The 21,626-nt window shown below is 47.0% G+C and overlaps 1 protein-coding gene across 6 annotated transcripts in view; it reads left to right on the forward strand.

Annotated features, from left to right (window-relative positions):
* Positions 1 to 21,626, forward strand: part of sgms2a (sphingomyelin synthase 2a) — a 92,787-nt gene that overhangs the window by 67,566 nt on the left and 3,595 nt on the right. For all 6 annotated transcript variants that reach the window (XM_072495382.1, XM_072495377.1, XM_072495380.1 and 3 more), the window contains 3 exons: positions 14,391 to 14,508; positions 16,011 to 16,164; positions 20,165 to 20,331. In XM_072495382.1, coding sequence (XP_072351483.1) covers positions 14,391 to 14,508; positions 16,011 to 16,164; positions 20,165 to 20,331 — 439 coding nt within the window. The remainder of the gene's footprint in view (positions 1 to 14,390; positions 14,509 to 16,010; positions 16,165 to 20,164; positions 20,332 to 21,626) is intronic.

The following is a 21,626-nucleotide window of genomic DNA, read 5'->3' on the forward strand; positions in this document are numbered from 1 at the left end:
GGTTTTGGGGGTACCGGTGGTGCCGTGCCGGTGGGTGGCGATCTATGGGGTGTTGTATTGGCCAGAGCTGCAGGAGGGGAAGAAGGCTGATGTCTTGGCCTTCGCCTGATAGCCCAGAGGAGGGTTCTGCTTGAGTGGTAGGCATCGGAACTGCCTAAGGTGCCGACTTGGTTGGGGGACCTACATAGAAACATACATAGAAAATAGAAGCAGGAGGAGACCATTCGCCCCGTCGGGCCTGCTCTGCCATTCGTTATGATCTTGGCTTATTATTGATCAATTCCCTGATCCAGCCTCTTCTCTCCCCCCCCCCCCCCCCCCCGCCATATCCCTTGACCCCTTTAGCCCCAAGAGTTATATCTAATTCCTTATTGAAGTTACACAATATTTTCACCTCGGCTACTTTTTGTGGTAGTGAATTCCACAGATTCACATCCGCAGTATAGATTTTTGCTGTGGATGCTGGACTCTGAAACAAAAACAGGGGGCCCTCTCCTGGTTCTATGAGGGAGGGGAAGGGGTGAGAGAAGAGGTGTGGGACATGGGTCGGACACGGTTGAAAGCCCTGTTCCATTGAGGAGCAATATCGATGTAAATGTGCAGCTAAATGGACAGACACTAGAATTGTCCCTGCACATCGTTAAAGGTAGCGGTAATTATCCAGCTCTAATGGGGAGAACCTGGCTGGAGAGAATCAAGTTAAATTGGGCTGGGGTGAATCTCATGTCAAGAGACCGAAGCAGGGCCACCGGAGATTTTAAAGAAACACACCACTGTCTTTAATGGAGAGCTGCGAAGCATAAAAGAGATCTCAATCAAGCTAAAGATTAAGGGTGAAAGCCAAGCAAGGTGCTTAAAGGCTGGGTCAGTGCCATACACTATTAGGCCTAAGGTTGAGAATTGGAGAGTGGTCAAGACGGGGTCCTCAAACCCATTAATGTAAGTGATTGAGCCACACCAATAGTACCTGTGATGAAGAAATATCGTTCACTGTGCATATGTGGTGATTTTATAGTCACTATCAATCCGGTACTGTGTGCAGAGCAGCACCCTCTGCCTTTAATTGATGATTTATTTGCTGGGTTGGCTGGAGGCCAGCATTTCAGTGAAGTTGACCTTAGTCAAGCTCCTCTCCAGATAAATGTGGTTCCATATTCACATCAATATTTGACAATTATGACACACAAGAGGCTATTCGGATATCAAGACTTCCATTTGGTTTCACATCCACACCTGTGTTCCAACGTGCCATGGATCAAATTCCAAGCGGACATGAAAGAGTCCAGTGCTACTTGGACGATATCTTAGTTACGATAAAGAATAGAGAAGAGCATCTTCGATGTTTAGATGCTGCACTCCAGAGACTAGAAGATTACGGACTACGAGTACAGAAGGATAAAAGTGAATACTTCAAATCTTCTATTGAATACCCGGGGCATGTCAAAGATGCAAAGTAACTGCACACATCGCCTTCAAAAGTAAAAGCCATAACTAAGGAACCTGCACTCAAAACGTAAATCAACTTTGATAATTTTGGGGCTTATTAAACTATTCTGGAAGGTTTATCCCTAATCTAATAACTATTCTCAAGCCTTACTGTAAAGTATTGTATCAAAATAGGGAATGGAAATGGGTGGATCAGTGCGAGAATGCCTTCGTACAAGCTAAAGAGACACTACTAAAGTCAGAAGTCCTGACACACTTTGATCCAAAGTTGCCCTTGCAACTGGCTTGCGACGCATCACCATATGGGGTGGGAGCCCTGGTTTCTCTCATAATGACCAATGGTGATTAGAAGCCAATAGCATCAAATTCCTTGAACAAAGCAGAAATGAACTGTGCACAGATGGAGATGGACGCTCTCGGCATCATTTTCAGAATCAAACGTTTTCACCATTACCTATATTGAAGGAAATTTACTTTCCTGACGGATCATCGACCATTGACAACGATACTGGAGTCGTACACCAGGATTCCATCTCTAGCAGCGAGCCAGATGCAGAGATGGGCTTTGTTGTTGTCAGCACATACATAGACGATAAAGAATATCATCAATCAAATCTCCATGGGAAAGCTGATGGCCTCTCTAGATTGCCTTTAGTAACTAGTGTCAATGAATAGTTCGGGTGGTAATATTTCCTATTTCAAAGAAGTCGATATTAAGACGTTTACCAGAAATAATCCACTACTGTCAGCAGTTATGGACATGGTACTTCATGGCAAGACCGTGGGAGCAAGCCCATATGTTACCCGAAGATTCAAACTTTCCGTACAGGCTGGGGAATGAGGGTAATTTCACTATTGTTAAGGAAGAATGTCCTGAACCAACCTCATGAAGGTAATTGTGGGATAGTAAGGGTGAAGGTGATAGCCAAGAGCTAATTTTGGTGCCAGGGCTTGATAGTGAAATCGAGGGGAGGCGGGCATGTGTTTGGCTTGAGCAGTGGTTCAAAACCTGCCGCCAGTGGCGACATAGGAATGGCCAAAGGGACCATGGTAAAGAGTTCATATAGATTATGCTGGACCATTTGAAGGACAAATGTTTTTCATTGTGGTAGACACGCACTCGAAATGGCCTGAAGTCACCATTGTGAGGAGAGAGAGAACAATAGAAAGACTGGGTAAGATTTTTGCAAGACTCCTTTACTTTGAGCGACTTGTTCGCATCAATGGGCCACAGTTCACTTTGCACGAATTCACAAATTATCGAAAGGAGAATTGGAATCCAACACATCCGATCCACTCCTTATCCTCCTCCCACCAATGGGCCGGCTGAAAGGTTTGTTCAGACAATGAAGCATTCATTGAAGGTAACCCCGAGCAAAGATCGTTGTCTAAACAACTAAACCAATTCCCGATGACAAACCGGAATTCAACACATTTGATAACGCAGTGTTCTCCGTCATTATTCACTGTAAACGTCAGCTACACAGTGTTTGATTTGTTGAAGCCGTCTTAAGATGAGAAGTTTTTGACAGGAAACAAGTCAGGTTTTGTGACTTGAGAATAAAGCTAAACGTCATGGGCATGATTCTCCGTTGCCCGATGCCGTAATCGGCAATTGGGCGGAGAATCCACTCCGCCCAAATCGGAGACGGCGTCGTTTTGACGCTGGTCAGCCATGCTCCGCCCCCTCCAAAATTGCGCCATTGCTAGGGCCTTGGCACGTCATTGGCAGGCCCTCCCGTGATGCTCCGCCCCCGATGGGATGAGTTCCTGACGACGCGGTGCATGTGTGGTCTCAGCAGTCGGGGACCCGGCGTGGCGGCCGCGGACTTTGTCCGAAAGCTATGTGGTACGGCGGGACCGCTGCATGTTGTTGCCGCACACATGCGTGGCCAGGGACCCGGCCATTCTCCGCCTGTTTTCGGCGCGGGAGCCGAGAATTTCACCTGCCGCTGCTGCTAGCCCCTCACCGGTCCCGGCATCGGTGAGGGTTCGCCGTCGATTTTTCATCGTATAACACCCGTGAATTCTCTGTTCAAGCCGGCACTTAGCTGCTGAAACAGAGAATGCTGCCCCATGTTTTTCAGAAAGGTCAGGAAGTATGGGCAAGGAACTATATCACCAGTGAGAAGTGGATACCGGCCACAGTCTTTGCACAGACAGGACCCCGGTCTCTTACACCATTCAAACTCTGGACAATGTGGTGTGGAGGAGACACGCTGATCAACTTTTAGCAACTAGAACTATTTGCCAGAGAAAGAGTCAACCGAGAGTCCGCAACAAACTGTGCCAAGTGAAGACCTAAACATTCCTGAGAACTTAACGATACCAAAAACAACTGTGGGAGACAGTACCGCAATTGAGGACACTTCAACACCAAATCAACCTCCGAACATTACATCAACTCTGGTTGAGGCAACTATAGATGACGTCCAAACTAAACCAGAAATACCAGAAGTTGCAGTCAACATCAATAAGCAGACGCCTGAGGTTCACTGGCAACCACACAGAAATTGATGTCCTCAAAAAAAGTCTGAACTTATTGACTGTTGTCATGTGAGAGTACCTTTAAGAAATGGGTGTTTATAAATGGGTGTGTATATAGGTATCTGTAGTGAGAGCACCTTTAAGAAATGGGGGTTTATTACTGTAGTGATGTCAGAGAGTGAGTGGAGCTGGGCTGTCTGTCAGCTTTTTACTTTTGTTTTAGGCTGTTTGCTGCAGGGTGTGTTTTAGTTTCGTTTTCAGAGCTGGATAGCTGCAGTCACAGCCAGAAGGTGTATTAGAGTCTCTCTCTCTAATCTAAAGAATGTAAATCGATCCTTTGGTGATTTACAACTAATAACAGTAGTGACTTTAACCTGATGTGCTTCTGGTAAAAGGTGTTCTGAGTCTTATGGATGTTAAAAGGAAAGCTTAAAGGATTACTTAGTGTCGTATTCTTTGGGGGTTGTATTTGAATTAATGGTTGCTAAGATGTTCACTATGTTTTAAAAAGGTTAACTTGAGTTTATAGAATAAACATTTTTTGCTTTAAAAAATACTTTTCCATTTCTGCTGTTCCACACCTGTAGAGTGGGCCGTGTGCTCCCCATACCACAATCTATTAAAAGTTGCAGGTCAGGTGAACTCCATGATACACTTTGGGGTTCTCTAAACCCTGGCCCATAACACTGTTGTGTTTATCAATTGTTCGTATTGTAAATTTTGATTGTTAGCGTTATATTGTGTTTCATTGCAGGAACCTCGAATATAAAGGGGGAGGAAAATGTGTATTCATGTTTGTTCCTCGTTGGAACATGGTCACTCAGTCATGTGACGTATTGATAACATCATCGTCCATTTGCACAGGCAAACTGACAGTCTGCTCTCGCAGCCTGTAGAGTAAACACCTTCCAATAAAGCTCTTGTTTGTTTGTACCCTCGTGGTCAGCAAGCCTATCCTTTAAAAATACAACAAAAGTAGCATTTTCTTTTCTTTACATTCATGGGATGTCAGCGTTGCTAGTTGGGCCAGAATTTATTGCCCATCCCCTTGAATTGAGTGGCTTACTGGTCCATTTCCGAGAGATTTAAGTGTCAGCCACATTGTTGTGGCTCTGGAGTCACATACAGGCCAGGTAAGGATGGCAGATTTCCTTTGTTTTTAAGGACATTAGTGAGCCCAAATCTGTGGAGAGAGCGATAGAGTTCATGTTCCAGTTCGATGCTCCATTTTTAGGTGTCGATGAATGAATTAATGTTGACCCAGGGCAACATGTGAGCTCCATGGCTGTTCTTCGAGGAGTGAAATGTGATCTTTTATGTCCATCTGAGAGGGCACACTCTGTTTAACATCTCAACCAAAAGATGGCACCTCTAATAGTGCAGTACCGCCTCAATACTGCAATGAAAATGTTAACTTGGATTAGCTGCTCAAGTCTATGGAGTTAACTTTGAACCCATAACTGTCTGCCTCCAAGGTAAGAATATTACCACTCAGCCAAGCTACATGCTCGGGCATATAATGCTGACTTACCCTAAAAGAATTACCTAATCTGCTTAATCATTTTAAGAAACCTTTCGGGAAGTTTAAATTTCCAAACGACAGGAAATAAAAGGCGCCAGCGGATGAGGTGATTTGAATCACAGAATCTTTACAGCGCAGAATGAGGTCATTCGGCCCATCGAGTCTCAAAGAGCATTCTACCTCGTCCCATTCCCCTGCCCTGTCCCTGTAACCTTGCACATTCCCTATCTTCAGGTAGCAATTCAACTCCCTTTCAGGCACTTCGATCGAACCTGCCTTCACCAGCCCTCTCAGGAGGTTTGCTTCAGAACCCAACCAGGCTCGGGGTGAAAAATGTTTTCCTCCAATTTTGAATCCAGTTGGATTGAAATGGAGCAGGCTTTTCGGCCCTTTGAGCCTCTTCTGCCCGGCTGACCCGTACACAACCCCATTCACTTGCCTTTGCTCCATATCCCTTAGATATCCCAACAATTGGTCAGTCTCAGTCATGAACAGTTTACTCAAAATCCACAGCCACCTGGGGGAGGGTTCAAGACTGCCACTACCTTTCTAGGGCGGTTCCAATATTCAGATTGTGCCATTCCTTTGCCCTGGTACTGAGTGATGGGCCAACAATGTTTTGACTGATGGGCGAACACCGATGTGGTCAACGGTTGGAGCCAGTGGATCTGATCATGTCATCATTGCTGAATCCAGTTGCAAGGATTTCTGCCATTCTTCCCTTTGCTTTCTTTCCTTAAGATCCAGCTCCCAAATTGCTGCCTCAGACTGTGTTTTGGAGTGTTGATCTCACTGTTTGCTTGTATTTCCACTCGCTCGTCACACCTGAGATACGAAGAGCAGATTCCACATTCATACACTCTGTCTCGAGGGAGATGGGGGTGAGGAGGAGCAGGGGGAGTGGGATGGTGAACCCCCCCCTCCAAATACTGCCACATTCCTTATGGGGTCCCCTAAATATTGCTCGATCCCCGGGAACGGGCAGCACGGTAGCATAGTGGTTAGCGCAATTGCTTCACAGCTCCAGGGTCCCAGGTTCGATTCCGGCTTGGGTCACTGTCTGTGCGGAGTCTGCACATCCTCCCCGTGTGTGCGTGGGTTTCCTCCGGGTGCTCCGGTTTCCTCCCACAGTCCAACGATGTGCAGGTTAGGTGGATTGGGCATGCTAAATTGCCCTTAGTGTCCAAAATTGCCCTTAGTGTTGGTTGAGTGGGGTTACTGGGTTATGGGGATAGGGTGGTGTGGGCTTGGGTAGGGTGCTCTTTCCAAGAGCCGGTGCAGACTCGATGGGCCGAATGGCCTCCTTCTGCACTGTAAATTCTATGAAATCTATGAAACCGCTGTAAATACTGACCTCCTCCACAGGAACCCCTGCAATTACTGACATACTCACAGGAAACCTCCCAGAAATAACTGGCACATGGCTCACAACCCCACAGTGAATATCAACACCTTATTTGGTGAGTGGATACACATCCCTGCAGTCCCGGTAAATGCAGAGACTTTCCCTGAAGCACAAAGGTCAGTCTCAAAAACACTGCCCAGGAAAGCAATGAAACTGCAGAAACACTCTCCAGGTACCACTCAATTGGTGACCTATTCTTAAGGGATGCCCTGCAAATACTGAAAGGCTCTCAGAGAATCCCATGTTAATTCTGACACTCCCTCGGCCCCCTCTTGCCAATTCCATGCTCTGTAATGTGGGTCGGAAGAACACATCCTTCACCACATCCTCCCTGTAATGTGCCTAGACTGCACACATTGCTCCGGCTGTGATCCGTCTTGTATTTAATATAGCTCGAGTATAACCTCCCTGCTCTTCTATTTTGTGCATTCACTAAGAAAGGGAAGTATCCCATATACCTGCTAAACCACTTTATCCTACCTATCTTGCAGACACCCCACTTTCCCTCTATTACTAAACTCCTTCATTTCCCACTATTTATTTTGTCATCCTGGCCTTGTTTGTCTTCCCCAGATGCATTTCCTTCCATCAGGTCGTCCATCCCTGCCTCAGGCCTCCGTCCATCAACGCCATGCATGCTGTCCTTTGCAGTGAGCTGCCACTTTGTTTTGTCCCTCCCTGTGCCACGGCTATCGTCAGCCCTCTCCTGCCTCACTGAACGCGTCTCACAGGTTTCATCAGGCGGGACTGCAGGAGGAAATGCCTCTCACCGCTTGGTCCATCTGTAAGTTTGTGGCCCTGGGTAACCCAGTTGTGACACCTGCAGGTGGCACAGTGCCAACGCATTGTGACTGCTGACTGTCGCTTCCCTTCTGGGTGGCACAGTAACACAGTGGTTAGCACTGTTGCTTCACAGCTCCAGGGACCTGGATTCCATTCCCGCTTGGGTCACTGTCTGTGCAGAGTCTGCACGGTCTCCCCATGTCTGCGTGAGTTTCCTCCGGGTGCTCCGGTTTCCTCCCACAAGTCCCGAAAGACGTGCTTGTTAGGTGAATTGGACATTCTGAATTCTCCCTCTGTGTAGTGACTAGGGGATTTTCACAGTAACTTCATTGCAGTGTTAATGTAAGCCTACTTGTGACAATAAAGATTATTATTATTATGATAACATAGTGTGTCAGCCTCCTGCATACTTCTGGATGTGCTGGGCTACCAATGTCTTTAGTAAGGTGCGTATGTGGGGGATAGGGGAGAACAGAGGCAAAGGAGAGAGAGAGAGAAAGAGCGATACACGGGTAGGTTGGGGCGGGGGGTCAAGGCCTTCAATATCTTGGGTATCACCCACAGATGTGGCTGATTGCTTGCGCATGCCTATCGTGGTTGCTAGGGAACTACGCATCAGCAACACCTTAGCACACCTGCTGAACTTGAGCACTTCTGCGCTACTTTCCCTGTCCTAAAGTCACCAATCCGGTTCAATATCCTGTCTCCTGCACATTCCCCATAGCTTCCAACATCTGTCCAGTGTAATCCCTGTTCCCAACCTCCCTGCATCCGATGTAATGTCCCAGCCAGTCTAATTCCGTTTGGTACTCCAGTGTAATGCCACAGTGTAATTACACCGTGTAATGCCACGCAATCGCCCTCTGTGTCCTGTGTAAACATCTAGTACACAGCTGACGGAATTGGCAGGCTGTTTCCATGTGAGTTTTGTGACGCTTTCTACAATCTAATCGCCCTCCTGTGTGTCGCCGGCACATTTGGTCTTGTGCCAATTGAGCACTCCAGCTGTTAACCATTGGGTCACAGGGGGATTTTCCAGCAGAGTCTCAGGGTGCCTTCTAGCATAGGAATGGTTGGTACCCATGAACAGCAAGACTCAACTCTACACGTGCAGTGTCACAGAGATTTGCAACTTTAATCTGCAAATGGAAAGTGGCACTGGGGCCCATTGCTAATTGAGACAGTATCTTGTGGGATTGGGAACAGGCAGGCATATGGAGTCGGGATCAGCTCTCCTCACATTGACTAGTATGAAAGGGGTTAGGGCTATTACCTCCCTACCCCTCCCATCCCTATGCTCCCATTTGGTTGCCATCGCAGTGTGTCCCATTTCCCAAGATGGTGCACGACCTTGGGGCCATGCATGATTATTGCCAACTTCAGACTGCTCACTGCTCCTCTCAGAATGAATCACATCACTCACAGTTACCACATTCTACTCATATTAGTGGGAAGCGAGCGCTTGTAGGTGTCACAGCTGGGATGCCCCAAGGCCACAGATTTAAAGACGGGCCAAGCTTCCTTCTGCAGACCCGGCTGGTGAAACCTGTGAGACAGGAGAGGGCCGATGTTAGCCATGGCACAGGGAGGGCCAAAATAGATCTGCAGCTCAGTGCGAAGTACAACGTCAGATAACATTGCCCCAGATCCAACACGCCCAACCACAGCCCCAACGCCCCCCGCCCCCCCCCCCCCCCAAACCCCCTTTCCCCACCCCAGGATGTCAGAAAAACTGAATACAGCCAAAAAGTCTTTTCAGCCTCCCTCTGTCCACAGCTAAAGAACTGCCAAGTTTTGACATTTGTGCATGCACAATCCTTATAACTTCACTGCGTGGGTGACTCTTAGTTGCGCATGTACTTGACATCACACTAGAACATAGAACATAGAACATTACAGCGCAGTACAGGCCCTTCGGCCCTCGATGTTGCGCCGACCTGTGAAACCACTCTAAAGCCCATCTACACTATTCCCTTATCGTCCATATGTCTATCCAATGACCATTTGAATGCCCTTAGTGTTGGCGAGTCCACTACTGTTGCAGGCAGGGCATTCCACGCCCTTGCTACTCTCTGAGTAAAGAACCTACCTCTGACATCTGTCTTGTATCTATCTCCCCTCAATTTAAAGATATGCCCCCTCGTGCTAGACATCCCCATCCGAGGAAAAAGGCTCTCACTGTCCAGCCTATCCAATCCTCTGATCATCGTGTATGCCTCAATTAAGTCACCTCTTAACCTTCTTCTCTCTAATGAAAACAGCCACAAGTCCCTCAGCCTTTCCTCATAAGATCTTCCCTCCATACCAGGCAACATTCTGGTAAATCTCCTCTGCACCCTTTCCAATGCTTCCACATCCTTCCTATAATGCGGCGACCAGAATTGCACGCAATACTCCAAATGTGGCTGCACCAGAGTTTTGTACAGCTGCAACATGACCTCATGGCTCCGAAACTCAATCCTTCTACCAATAAAAGCTAACACACCGTACGCCTTCTTAACAACCCTCTCAACCTGGGTGGCAACTTTCAGGGATCTATGTACATGGACACCGAGATCTCTCTGCTCATCCACACTGCCAAGAATCTTACCATTAGCCCAGTACTCTGTCTTCCTGTTATTCCTTCCAAAATGAATCACCTCACACTTTTCTGCATTAAACTCCATTTGCCACCTCTCAGCTCAGCTCTGCAGCTTATCTATGTCCTTCTGTAACTTGTAACATCCTGCCGCACTGTCCACAACTCCACCGACTTTAGTGTCATCTGCAAATTTACTCACCCTTCCTTCTACGCCCTCCTCCAGGTCATTTATAAAAATGACAAACAGCAGTGGCCCCAAAACAGATCCTTGTGGTACACCACTAGTAACTGGACTCCAGTCTGAACATTTCCCATCAACCACCACCCTTTGTCTTCTTCCAGCTAGCCAATTTCTGATCCAAACTGCTAAATCACCCTGAATCCCATGCCTCCGTATTTTCTGCAGTAGCCTACCGTGGGGAACCTTACCAAACGCTTTACAGAAATCCATATACACCACATCAACTGCTTTACCCTCATCCACCTGTTTGGTCACCTTCTCAAAGAACTCAATAAGGTTTGTGATGCACGACCTACCCTTCACAAAACCGTGTTGACTATCTCTAATCAAATTATTCCTTTCCAGATGATTATACATCCTATCTCTTATAAACCTTTCCAAGATTTTGCCCACAACAGAAGTAAGGCTCACTGGTCTATAGTGACCGGGGTTGTCTCTACTCCCCTTCTTGAACAAGGGGACAACATTTGCTATCCTCCAGTCTTCTGGCACTATTCCTGTAGACAAAGATGACTTAAAGAACAAAGCCAAAGGCTCAGCAATCTCCTCCCTAGCTTCCCAGAGAATCCCAGGATAAATCCCATCCGGCCCAGGGGACGTATCTATTTTCACACTTTCCAGAATTGCTTATGCCTCCTCCTTATGAACCTCAAGCTCTTCTAGTCTAGTAGCCTGAATCTCAGTATTCTCCTCGACAACATTGTCTTTTTCCTGTGTGAATACTGACAAAAAATATTCATTTAGCACCTCTCCTATCTCCTCGGACTCCAAGCACAACTTCCCACTACTGTCCTTGATTGGCCCTACTCTTACCCTAGTCATTCATTTATTCCTGACATATCTATAGAAAGCTTTAGGGTTATCCTTGGTCCTACCTGCCAAAGACTTCTCACGTCCCCTCCTGGCTCTTCTTAGCTCTCTCTTTAGGTCCTTCCTAGCTAACTTGTAACTCTCGAGCGCCCTAACTGAACCTTCATGTCTCATCTTTACATAAGCCTCCTTCTTCCTCTTGACAAGTGTTTCGACTGCTTTAGTAAACCACGGTTCCCTTGCTCGACCACGTCCTGCCTGCCTGACAGGTACATACTTATCAAGGACACGCAGTAGCTGTTTCTTGAACAAGCTCCACATTTCCATTGTGCCCATCCCCTGTAGTTTTCCTCTCCATCCGATGCATCCTAAGTCTTGCCTCATCGCATCATAATTGCCTTTCCCCCAGATATAACTCTTGCAATGCGGTATATACCTATCCCTTTCCATCACTAAAGTAAACATAATCGAATTGTGGTCACTATCACCAAAGTGCTCACCTACCTCCAAATCTAACACCTGTCCTGGTTCATTACCCAGTACCAAGTCCAATATGGCCTCGCCTCTTGTTGGCCTAGCTACATACTGTGTCAGTAATGTCAAATAATAATGTCAAAATATTTTTATGTGCTCAATGCATATCCAGTAGACCAGGTCCAGTTGAGAGACATCACGTGTGGACACCTAAAGCCATGTGGCAAGTAACACTTCTAGCACACGACTGCCTCCAGCAATAGAGAATCTAGCCTTGATATTCAATGGCATTACCTTTGCAGAATCCCCCACCAACAACACCCTGGGGTTACCACTGACTAGAAACTGAAATGAACCAGCCATATAAATACTGTGGCTGCAAGAGCAGGTCAGAGGCTGGGAATCCTGTGGTAAGAAACTCCCCACCTCACGCCCCAATCCTGTCCACCATCTACATGGCACAAGTCAGGAGTGTGATGGAATATTCTCCACTTGCCTGGATGAGTTCAACTCCAACAACACTCGAGAAGCTTGACACCATCAGGATGTTCGCCATGGCACAGGGAGGGCCAAAATATATCTGCAGCTCGCTGCGAAGGACAACTTCAGATAACATCATCCCAGAGCCAACACTCCCAACCACAACCCCACCCCCACCCCCACCCCAGTCCCCCCTCATTCCCCACCCCAGGGGAGAACCTTCCCACTTTATTGACACCCCATCCACCATCTTGCAGCACGGTAGCCTTGTGGATAGCACAATTGCTTCACAGCTTCAGGGTCCCAGGTTCGATTCCGGCTTGGGTCACTGTCTGTGCGGAGTCTGCACATCCTCCCCGTGTGTGCGTGGGTTTCCTCCGGGTGCTCCCGTTTCCTCCCACAGTCCAAAGATGTGCAGGTTAGGTGGATTGGCCATGCTAAATTGCCCTTAGGGTCCAAAATTGCCCTTAGTGTTGGGTGGGGTTACTGGGTTATGGGGATAGGGTGGTGGTGTTGACCTTGGGTAGGGTGCTCTTTCCAAGAGCCGGTGCAGACTCGATGGGCCGAATGGCCTCCTTCTGCACTGTAAATTCTATGATGATGATCTTACAAATTCACTCACTCCACCACTTCCACGAGGGAAATTGGAGGATGGACAATAAATGCTGGCCTAGCCAGCGACCACCCTCCCTCCCCTCTCCACCAATCCCCACACCTGACCAAAGAATTTTTTTAAAGTACTGCTAACGTTCAGATCTTAACTCAGACAGTTAAGAATGGTCCAGTCTATCGGGTTTGAAATCTGGGCGCGCTAAAATAATGCGCCAAGAGGATGGATATTTCAGGCTACCGATGGTGGGAACGTGGAGAAGGGACATTTGGATGCAGTAGGCCCTGTGATGAAGATTCCTGGTATAGGCCCAACCAGAGTTGGCAACTGTACTGGCAAGAAGCCAAGGTGCTCTATGGAGGAAAGGCAAATAAAAATGGAAATACTATACTGGACCATCATGTCTGGTTGGTCACAGAATGAAATGGAGATCATGAGATTATTTGCTTGACTTAGGTGCTCTGAAATACTGGGGTCTTGCATGTGCAATCTGGACATTCAAAGCTGGAATGAATAAATGGGGGGGGGGGGGGTGAAGACATAAGTATTGACATTAGTATTTCTGCTCCACTCGTGCCCCCCCCACCCCCACCACCACTCCCACAAAATTAAATATATTTTGCCATTTATATTTATCCTTCTCCAAATAAAACTGGTTCTTGGTTCCTGAAGAGCTGACCATGCCACATAACTCTTCACTCTGTATTGGCTCAACGTTAACCCATTCTCCTCTGAGCCAGGAAGTCGCAGGTTCAAGTCTCGCACTGGGGGACGAGCACATAATGCAGGCTGACACTCCAGTCCAGTCAAGTGTTGAAGGAATGCGGCACTGTTGGAGGTCCAATTTCTCAGATAGGTTATTAAATCAAGGTCCTGCCTGTCCTCTCAAATGAATGTTAACTATTCCACGGCAGCATTCAAAGAAAAGCAAGAAATCTCTCCCGGTGTGCTGACCAATATTTATCCGTCAGAAGATATCCTATTCTATTTTTTTAAAAATCACCTGGTTATTATCTCATTGTTTGTAGGAGAGTTCTGTGCACAAATTGCCTGCCTCATTTCCTCTGTTGTAATGGTGACTGTATTTAAAAACACCTGAAGTCGAATGATACACAGGGTGATGTGGGTGCCACCAGAGTTGGTCACTGCTCGGGGCGGGGGCTGTACAACGGACATTTCAGCTATGTTGGGTTTGGGGGTAATTCCACCAGAGCTACTGCTCCTTATTGCAATCCAGCGACATTGGCTGAAACATCCCTGCCGATTTCCCCTCACAGTCAATAGCCAATCTGAACTCTTCACCTCAATTCACACGTGGATAAATGGCCACTTGGGGAATTTTACAACAAGAGGAGCCAGGGTGTAGACACTAGGATGTTGACATTGATTTGTTTTGCCATAAACTGGTGTCATCTCAGAAGCTTCTAGAATTGGAAGCCAAGATCCAATCACTTGGTGCATGTTTTCTTTTTACAATATAATTTCTCCGCGGTACAGTAGTGAGGTCTGTGTTGGGAAATGCTGAGTTTACAGCTTCTCTTTCCATTGCAGTTCGATCGTGGGCCGCAGATTTTTCTTCATAATGGGAACACTGTACCTGTACAGGTGTATCACCATGTATATCACTACTTTACCTGTGCCTGGCATGCACTTTCAGTGCGCACCAAAGGTAAGGCCCTCACTTTATAATGAGTTGCTTCGCAATTGGTCATTTTATTTTCCGTTATATAGTGAGTTATCAGTATTGCTGTGGATCAGTGTGTTGTGAGGGGCAAAATTCAAACAGGCTGCGAGACAATCCTAGCTTTGCGCTGATTTAACTGATCTCAGTTGTGGGGCTTGGGTACAGGGGTGCAGTAGGAGAGTTATAGTTGGCTTCACTGTATTGGTTCAGTGAGGGGGACATCAGAGATCCCACCCATGGCTCAATCCAGCAACCGCCCTGAATGTTTAAACTAATTTTGCCTGCTGTACACAAATTCAAAGATGTTTACAGCAATGAGAATGTTCTTTTCTGATAATTGATGCTGCCTTTCAGATGTTCAGATGGGGCGGGGAAGATCCAACAATGTTTGAGAGGGGCAGTGGGAGAAGGTCGTTCGGAGTTGGGCAATATTTGTAAAGTGCCTTGTGTGGGAAGAAATTTGACAATTTCTCTATATTTCTGATGGAACAAATTGGAAATTTAACATCAATTGACTAATATAGAATCATTCCTAAATGGGCGGCACGGTAGCACAGTGGTTAGCACTGTTGCTTCACAGCGCCAGAGACCCGGGTTCGATTCCCGGCTTGGGTCACTGTCTGTGCGGAGTCTGCACGTTCTCTCCGTGTCTGCGTGGGTTTCCTCCGGGTGCTCCGGTTTCCTCCCACAGTCCAAAGATGTGCGGGTTAGGTGGATTGGCCATGCTAAATTGCCCCGTAGTATGCAAAAGTTAGGTGGGGTTACTGGGTTACGGGGTGGATGTGTGGGCTTAAGTAGGGTTCTCTTTCAGGGGCCAGTGTAGACTTGATGGGCCGAATGGCCTCCTTCTGCACTGTACATTTTATGCTTCTATGAACAGATCAGAGGGGTAATTTCCTAGGGTTAAGCTCAACCTCCCAGAAATGTTGTTGCCCATCTTCAACCCAATCCTCCATTAGTGCAACTCCCTACTGGGTGCACAGGATCATGGAAACAGCCCTCTGGGGTTGTCATAAAGTGCACTAATTTTTCATAAACCTTCATTATCGTACCCTTAAATCCATTAAGCTATTTATCCAGCCACTATATTACATTTATTTAAAGTCTTGTGTTTATTTTTGAAACAATCTAACTATGCAAGCAATTCTAGAGATAATGCCAAGGGTTGATAAGAAGAATGTCATGTTGAATTATATCATCTAAGTCCTATCATACAATTGGTTTCCATTTGGTTCTTTTGAAATAAATTACTTTCGTGTTTAAGTCCCATTAAATAGAAAAGCAAACACACAATGTTTGCTCGCTCGCCAAGGCACAAGGGGGATTGGCATCAGTTACACTCGGGCATCTTCCCAATTGATTTCCAGTATCTGGTAGGAGCCGCGGGGGGGGTGGGGGTTGGAATGTCTGGCCTGTAAGCGGTTGGAACTGCATCGGTCACACATGGTCAGCCTTCTATTTCTCACCCTTGTTTTCTTCTCTTCCAGCTGCATGGGGACTCCCAGGCCAAACTGCAAAGAATCTTAAAGCTAATATCTGGTGGAGGGCTTTCGATTACTGGCTCCCATATCATGTGCGGAGACTTTCTGTACAGTGGTCACACTGTCATGCTGACTATCACCTACTTGTTTATCAAAGAATGTAAGTGGTTGCTTATGTGTTGGTGTGGAAGTAGTTAATGACCTTAGCTGGGCTAGTGCAAAGGAGCGGGCGCTACGGCGTTCCGGCAAACCGTGCCAATGTCCACCCAGCTGCAGTTTGAGATGATATCACAAGTTTCTGTTTTAGTTAATGATTTTGTGCGCCCAATTTTGTTTCCTAGACTCTGTGCATTAGTAGGCATATGTTTTCAGTTTGGATTTCCTTTGTTACGTCTCTTTCCTTAATCTGTCACATGCTTTTGATACTCACCTTTTCGCCTCTGTATCACCCATTTACAATTATAAGGGAGGAATCAAATGGCCCTGGCGAGGTGGGGGCAAAGGTATAAAATACGGCGAGCCATTCAAAAGTCCATTGACTTTTCAGAGGGACGGTAAAATCCTGCCGATGTAAAGTTCCGCCTTAAATGTCCCCTCTATTCTCCTGCGTTCTCCCTGCCTCATGGGTATTGGTTTATAATCCCCTTGATGGCTCTAGTTAATCTCCCCATGGGATATTGGGTCCAGCTACACTCGGATAAGGGCCGTCTTGTTGGCACAAACTCTTCTGGTGGCAGAGCTGGACAGGGTGTCCCAGGAATCTGAACCCTTCCAGGTTTGATTCCCGGCTTGGGTCACTGTCTGTGCAGAGTCTGCACGTTCTCCCCGTGTGTGCGTGGGTTTCCTCCGGGTGCTCCGGTTTCCTCCCACAGTCCAAAGATGTGGAGGTTGGGTGGATTGGCCGTGCTAAATTGTCCTTGGGTTAGGTGGGTTTACTGGCTTACGGGGAAAAGGTGGAGGTGTGGGCTAAAGTGGGGTGCTCTTTCCAAGAGCCGATGCAGACTCAATGGGCCGAATGACCTCCTTCTGCACTGTAAATTCCATGATTCTATGATTATTCCACAGACAACTTGCGAACGCACATGGCCCACATTTAGAAGAATAGAACAGGACCAACTGCACTATTGGGGTGTGGCTGCTCATGTTCAAGTGGTTTATGTAAACCATGGGCGGGGTTCTTCGCTCTCACCGAGGATGGGGAATTTGGTGCTCAGCCAAATTTCCATTCACTGCAGTAGAAATGGAGAATCCCGCCAGCCTGACTGAATGGAGAATCAAAGCCCATTACCCCTTCCTGAAGTCCCAAAGCCACGCTGACCTAGATATTGTGGTGAAAAATCAACCAATGTATCGGACGTATCATTGAAAGCAAGCTTCATCCTGATATGTGTGGCTTTATTTTTGCAGGCTTTCTCTGGGTCCAATTACACACAGGCTGTGTTTTTCTTTAATTCGTAGCTGTGTGTTTCAGAGTTCTTTACAGCCAGTTACATCATCATAAAAGCATTCATTCAGTCCTTTGGGAGTTGCAATGCCAAGAATTTCGATGTGACTTACCCCGGGGTGTATTTCCAGAGCCCATCATGTTTTCCAGATGGTATTTACACCCCACCCGCCTAGTCATACATAGACAGTTGTGATTAAACTCGACGTGCAGAGCTGGATCAATTCTTTGTGTGTTTGAACAATGGAATATTGCATTAATGTTGTATTGTACCACAGACCCCCCCTGCTTCACAACTAAATCAAAATTCATTGGCGCTGCTGTGAACCTTTATTCTGGTTAGATGTGGTTTTCTTTTAATATCTTTGGGGTCTGTGCCCAACTTTGCCCCCCTCACCGCCCCTATTTTCACCTCTTCGCTCCTTGTCATGAAGATGCAGACAAATGGGGCAAGGTGGCATCATTGCCAGCGTCACTCACGACAACCTTTGCCAATTGACATGGGCAGGAGTAGTGTTCAGGTGAAGAGTGGTTACAGGGGAGAGGGTAGTGCAGAGAGGATTTCCACCAATGACACCAGAAATGTGTTGCTACACACGTAGGAAAGGATTGATAGGCTGGCTTTCTATTGGATAAGACTGAGGTGTGACCTAATAAAGGTCTTTAAAATTGCGAAAGGTTTTGATAGAGTGGATAAAAATTGCGAAAGGTTTTGATAGAGTGGATGCAAAGGGAATATTTCCTGTTGTGGAGAAGGGCCTAGCTAGAGGGGCCTAGCTAGAGGCTATCAATATAGATCGTCACCAAGACAACCAACAGGGAATTCAAAATAAACTTCTTTAACCAGAGAATGATAAGAATGTGGGGGTTGCTACCACAGGGAGCGAGTGAAGCAAATAATAGTCATTTAAGAGAAAATTGGACAAATTATATGAGGGGAAAGAGAATAGAATGTTATGATAGTAGATTTAGATGAGAAAAGATAGAATCATAGAATTTACAGTGCAGAAGGAGGCAATTTGGCCCATCAAGTCTACACCGGCCCCGGAAAAAGCACCCCCCCCCCCCCCCCCACAACCCCACCTAACATTTGGACACTAAGGGCAATTTAGTGTGACCAATCCATCTAACTTGCACATCTTTGGACTGTGGGAGGAAACCGGAGCACCCGGAGGAAACCCGCGCAGACACTGGGAGAACGTGCAGACTCCGCACAGACAGTGACCGAAGCCGGGAATCGAACCTGGGACCCTGTCGCTGTGAAGCAACAGTGCTAACCACTGTGGTACCGAGCCGCCCCATGGGATGAGGCTTGAGTGGAGCATGCACACTTGATGGACTAGTTGGGTCAAATGGCCTTTTTCTGCGACAGATATTCCGTGCAATTACTGAAGCAAGATGTGCAGATGATATTCAGTCCCAGTTATAAAACCATCCATCCTGGCCCTATTTTTGCATCTATTATAAATTCCTGTGTCTAAAGTAATAATCAAAACTGTCTGTGTAAGTTATTATTCTCTAGTTGCAAAAATAGCACTGTTGACAGGAAGTGTGTGCATGTGTAAGATTTTAACTATCTCATTTATATGGGCATAACACATTATAAACATGGACACAGAAAATAAGCTTGTGGGAAAATATTGACACAATGGCCAAAACTTTCAATTTTTTTCTCGTAAGGGTTTGCTCTGCGGGGAAAACCGGCGCGCAGCTCTGCCCCTCACCCCCACATGTAAGGGGGAACTCCCCCTCCCCTCCAAAGGAGCTCCTCCAGTGGGCCCACCACTGGCACTGGTCCCTAGCCTTAGCTCCCAGGTGCTGCTAGGGATGGCACTCCCCGTCACGTCCCTTTCCTTCAAGGCCTGTACTTCTGTGCCCCCCGGTGATCTCCTCTCGGCTGCTTCGCGTTTTTAGATACCTGTTGTAAACCTCGGCAACCTGACGTCGTGTCGGCGAGGGGGAATTCCTTCTCTGGGAGGAGCGTGGCCGGGAAAGTCCTTTCGGAACAAGTTAATTTATTTGAATTAATTTAAATGAGGTTCCCGGCCTTTCTGGACAGGAGCCTCCTTACATCACCGGCGAGGGGCAGAGGAACATCTGTGAACGAGATCTCGCTGCCGAGGTTCTGGGTCTTGCGGGATTTTCTGCCAGCATCGCCAATTTTGCCCACAGCCAGCGCTGGCAGAACCCCCCCCCCCCCCACAATGGGTTTCATTTTAACTTAACTTGCCCAGCAGAAAATCTACAGGATGAGGTTGAACACTGGTTTCACATCCCACCCAATACACTCCATCTCTGATTAATGTCGGGCAAGGTTGCTTCGGTGTCACACCTTTTGTACACAAAGCCTTCCGTTTCCTCCCAGGCAGCGAAGATTCTCATCGCTGGTGCAGATGGGAATTATGTGCGGAATTACACTTTTATTTGTTTTTGTTTTTAAAATAATCTGTTTCAAGAGTTCTGTTTCTCATTCATAAGGTTGCCAGGAGATATATTGTGATATTCAATGCCCGGGTGGCAATCGGAAGGAGTGGATCGCATGTCGCATGCAGGACTTGCCCAGTTACAATGGAATAGAAATTAGATGGGTTAAATTACAGGCGAATAATCCATTCAGTCAGATTGCCACTCTGGACAGTGAAGGTGAAATTCTAGCCCGCTGAGTTTCTGTTAAATTAGTCCAGGATTTAACACCCGGTGGCTTTATTTTTCGCAGATTCACCACGGAGGTTCTGGTGGTACCCCTGTATCTGCTGGTTCCTCAGCGTAGCTGGGATTGTCTGTATCCTGATAGCCCATGAGCATTACAGTGTGGATGTTTTAGTGGCCTATTATGTTACAACGAGGCTCTTCTGGTGGTACCATACAATGGCCAATATTCCGGTGAGTGCTTTGTGGTATGTAGAGATGCAAACGTGTTTTGGAGGTCACACTTGGACACCCACCTTCGAACAGAATAAGAAACAAGTATAAAAGCTGTCTTCTTTTTACCCTAAATCCACCCACTGCCGTCCCAATTTAATCATTGCCTTAACCATTCAAGTAACCATTTGTCACATATCAGTCCAAACAATCTCATAAGAACTGGGAGCAGGTGCAGTCCCTTGTCCCTTTGAGTCTGCTCCACCATTCAATAATATCCACCTCAACTCCACTTTTCCCCCCTATCTCCTATATTGGTCGGTTGCCTTAGTGCCCCCAAAAATGTATTTATCTTCGTGCTAAATATGCTTCGTGATAAAGCAGCTGTAACTCTAGGGTAGAGAATTTCAAAGATTCGCAAGCTTCAGTGATTTTAATTTAGAATTTTAAAAGTTTCATCTTTGTGTTTGGATTTTTCTTTCTGGCCTTGTCTCTCTCCACACCTCCAGGATCTCCTCCAGTTTTACCTCAGCCCTCACCCCTGGAATTCGACACGATGCCAACTCTGACCTATTGAGCATTTCCAAGCGGTGACGCCGCAAGTGGCGATGGCGCACGTAGTTGCAGTGCCCGTCACATCACTGCCAGCAACTGTGCAGCCCAAGCTCTGTGGAACCTTGATCTGCATGGAAGCTGCAAACAATTCTATTTCACCTTCTCTTGGGGAAAAAAAACCTGCCTTTTAAAAAAAAAAAAAAAAAAAATGGTAATATTTAAGCAGATTGAGGGCGTGATCTAACAGCCTTGTCATGCCCGACTCGTGAGATTTACAAAGCTCGTTATGCCTCGTGAGATCCAACGATGGACAGGATCCAGATTTGCATATTTAAGTGTGCACATACGTTTGCGCCGGAGCTATCCAAAGCGTGGGACCTAACGACCTCACCTCTGAGACCCCAAGCGGAGACTATTTAACACTGGTGTCCACAAATGAGGGCCAGGTGTGCCGGCACTTGAAGGCTCCCGTGAGATTTACGACGCTCATTCTGCCTCGTGACATCTACGATCTTAATGGGCGGTATCCAGATTTGCATATTCAAGTGAGCAGTTAGGCACCCAGGCACCACCCTTGTGACACTGCCATTGTGCCAGGCTGATCGTGCCAAGGTTCCCAGGTGGCATCTTGTCCATGCTGGGGATTGGGCCCGGGGGTGTCGTGCCCTTATGAGGTGGGATGTGGGGGAGCTTGGGGACCCCTTAATTAGTAAATTAGTGCATCGGGGGGAAGTGCGGGGGGGGGTCCAGAGGCCACGGTT

This window comes from Scyliorhinus torazame, chromosome 3 (genome assembly GCF_047496885.1).
Source record: "Scyliorhinus torazame isolate Kashiwa2021f chromosome 3, sScyTor2.1, whole genome shotgun sequence".
Classification (NCBI taxonomy): Eukaryota; Metazoa; Chordata; class Chondrichthyes; order Carcharhiniformes; family Scyliorhinidae; genus Scyliorhinus; species Scyliorhinus torazame.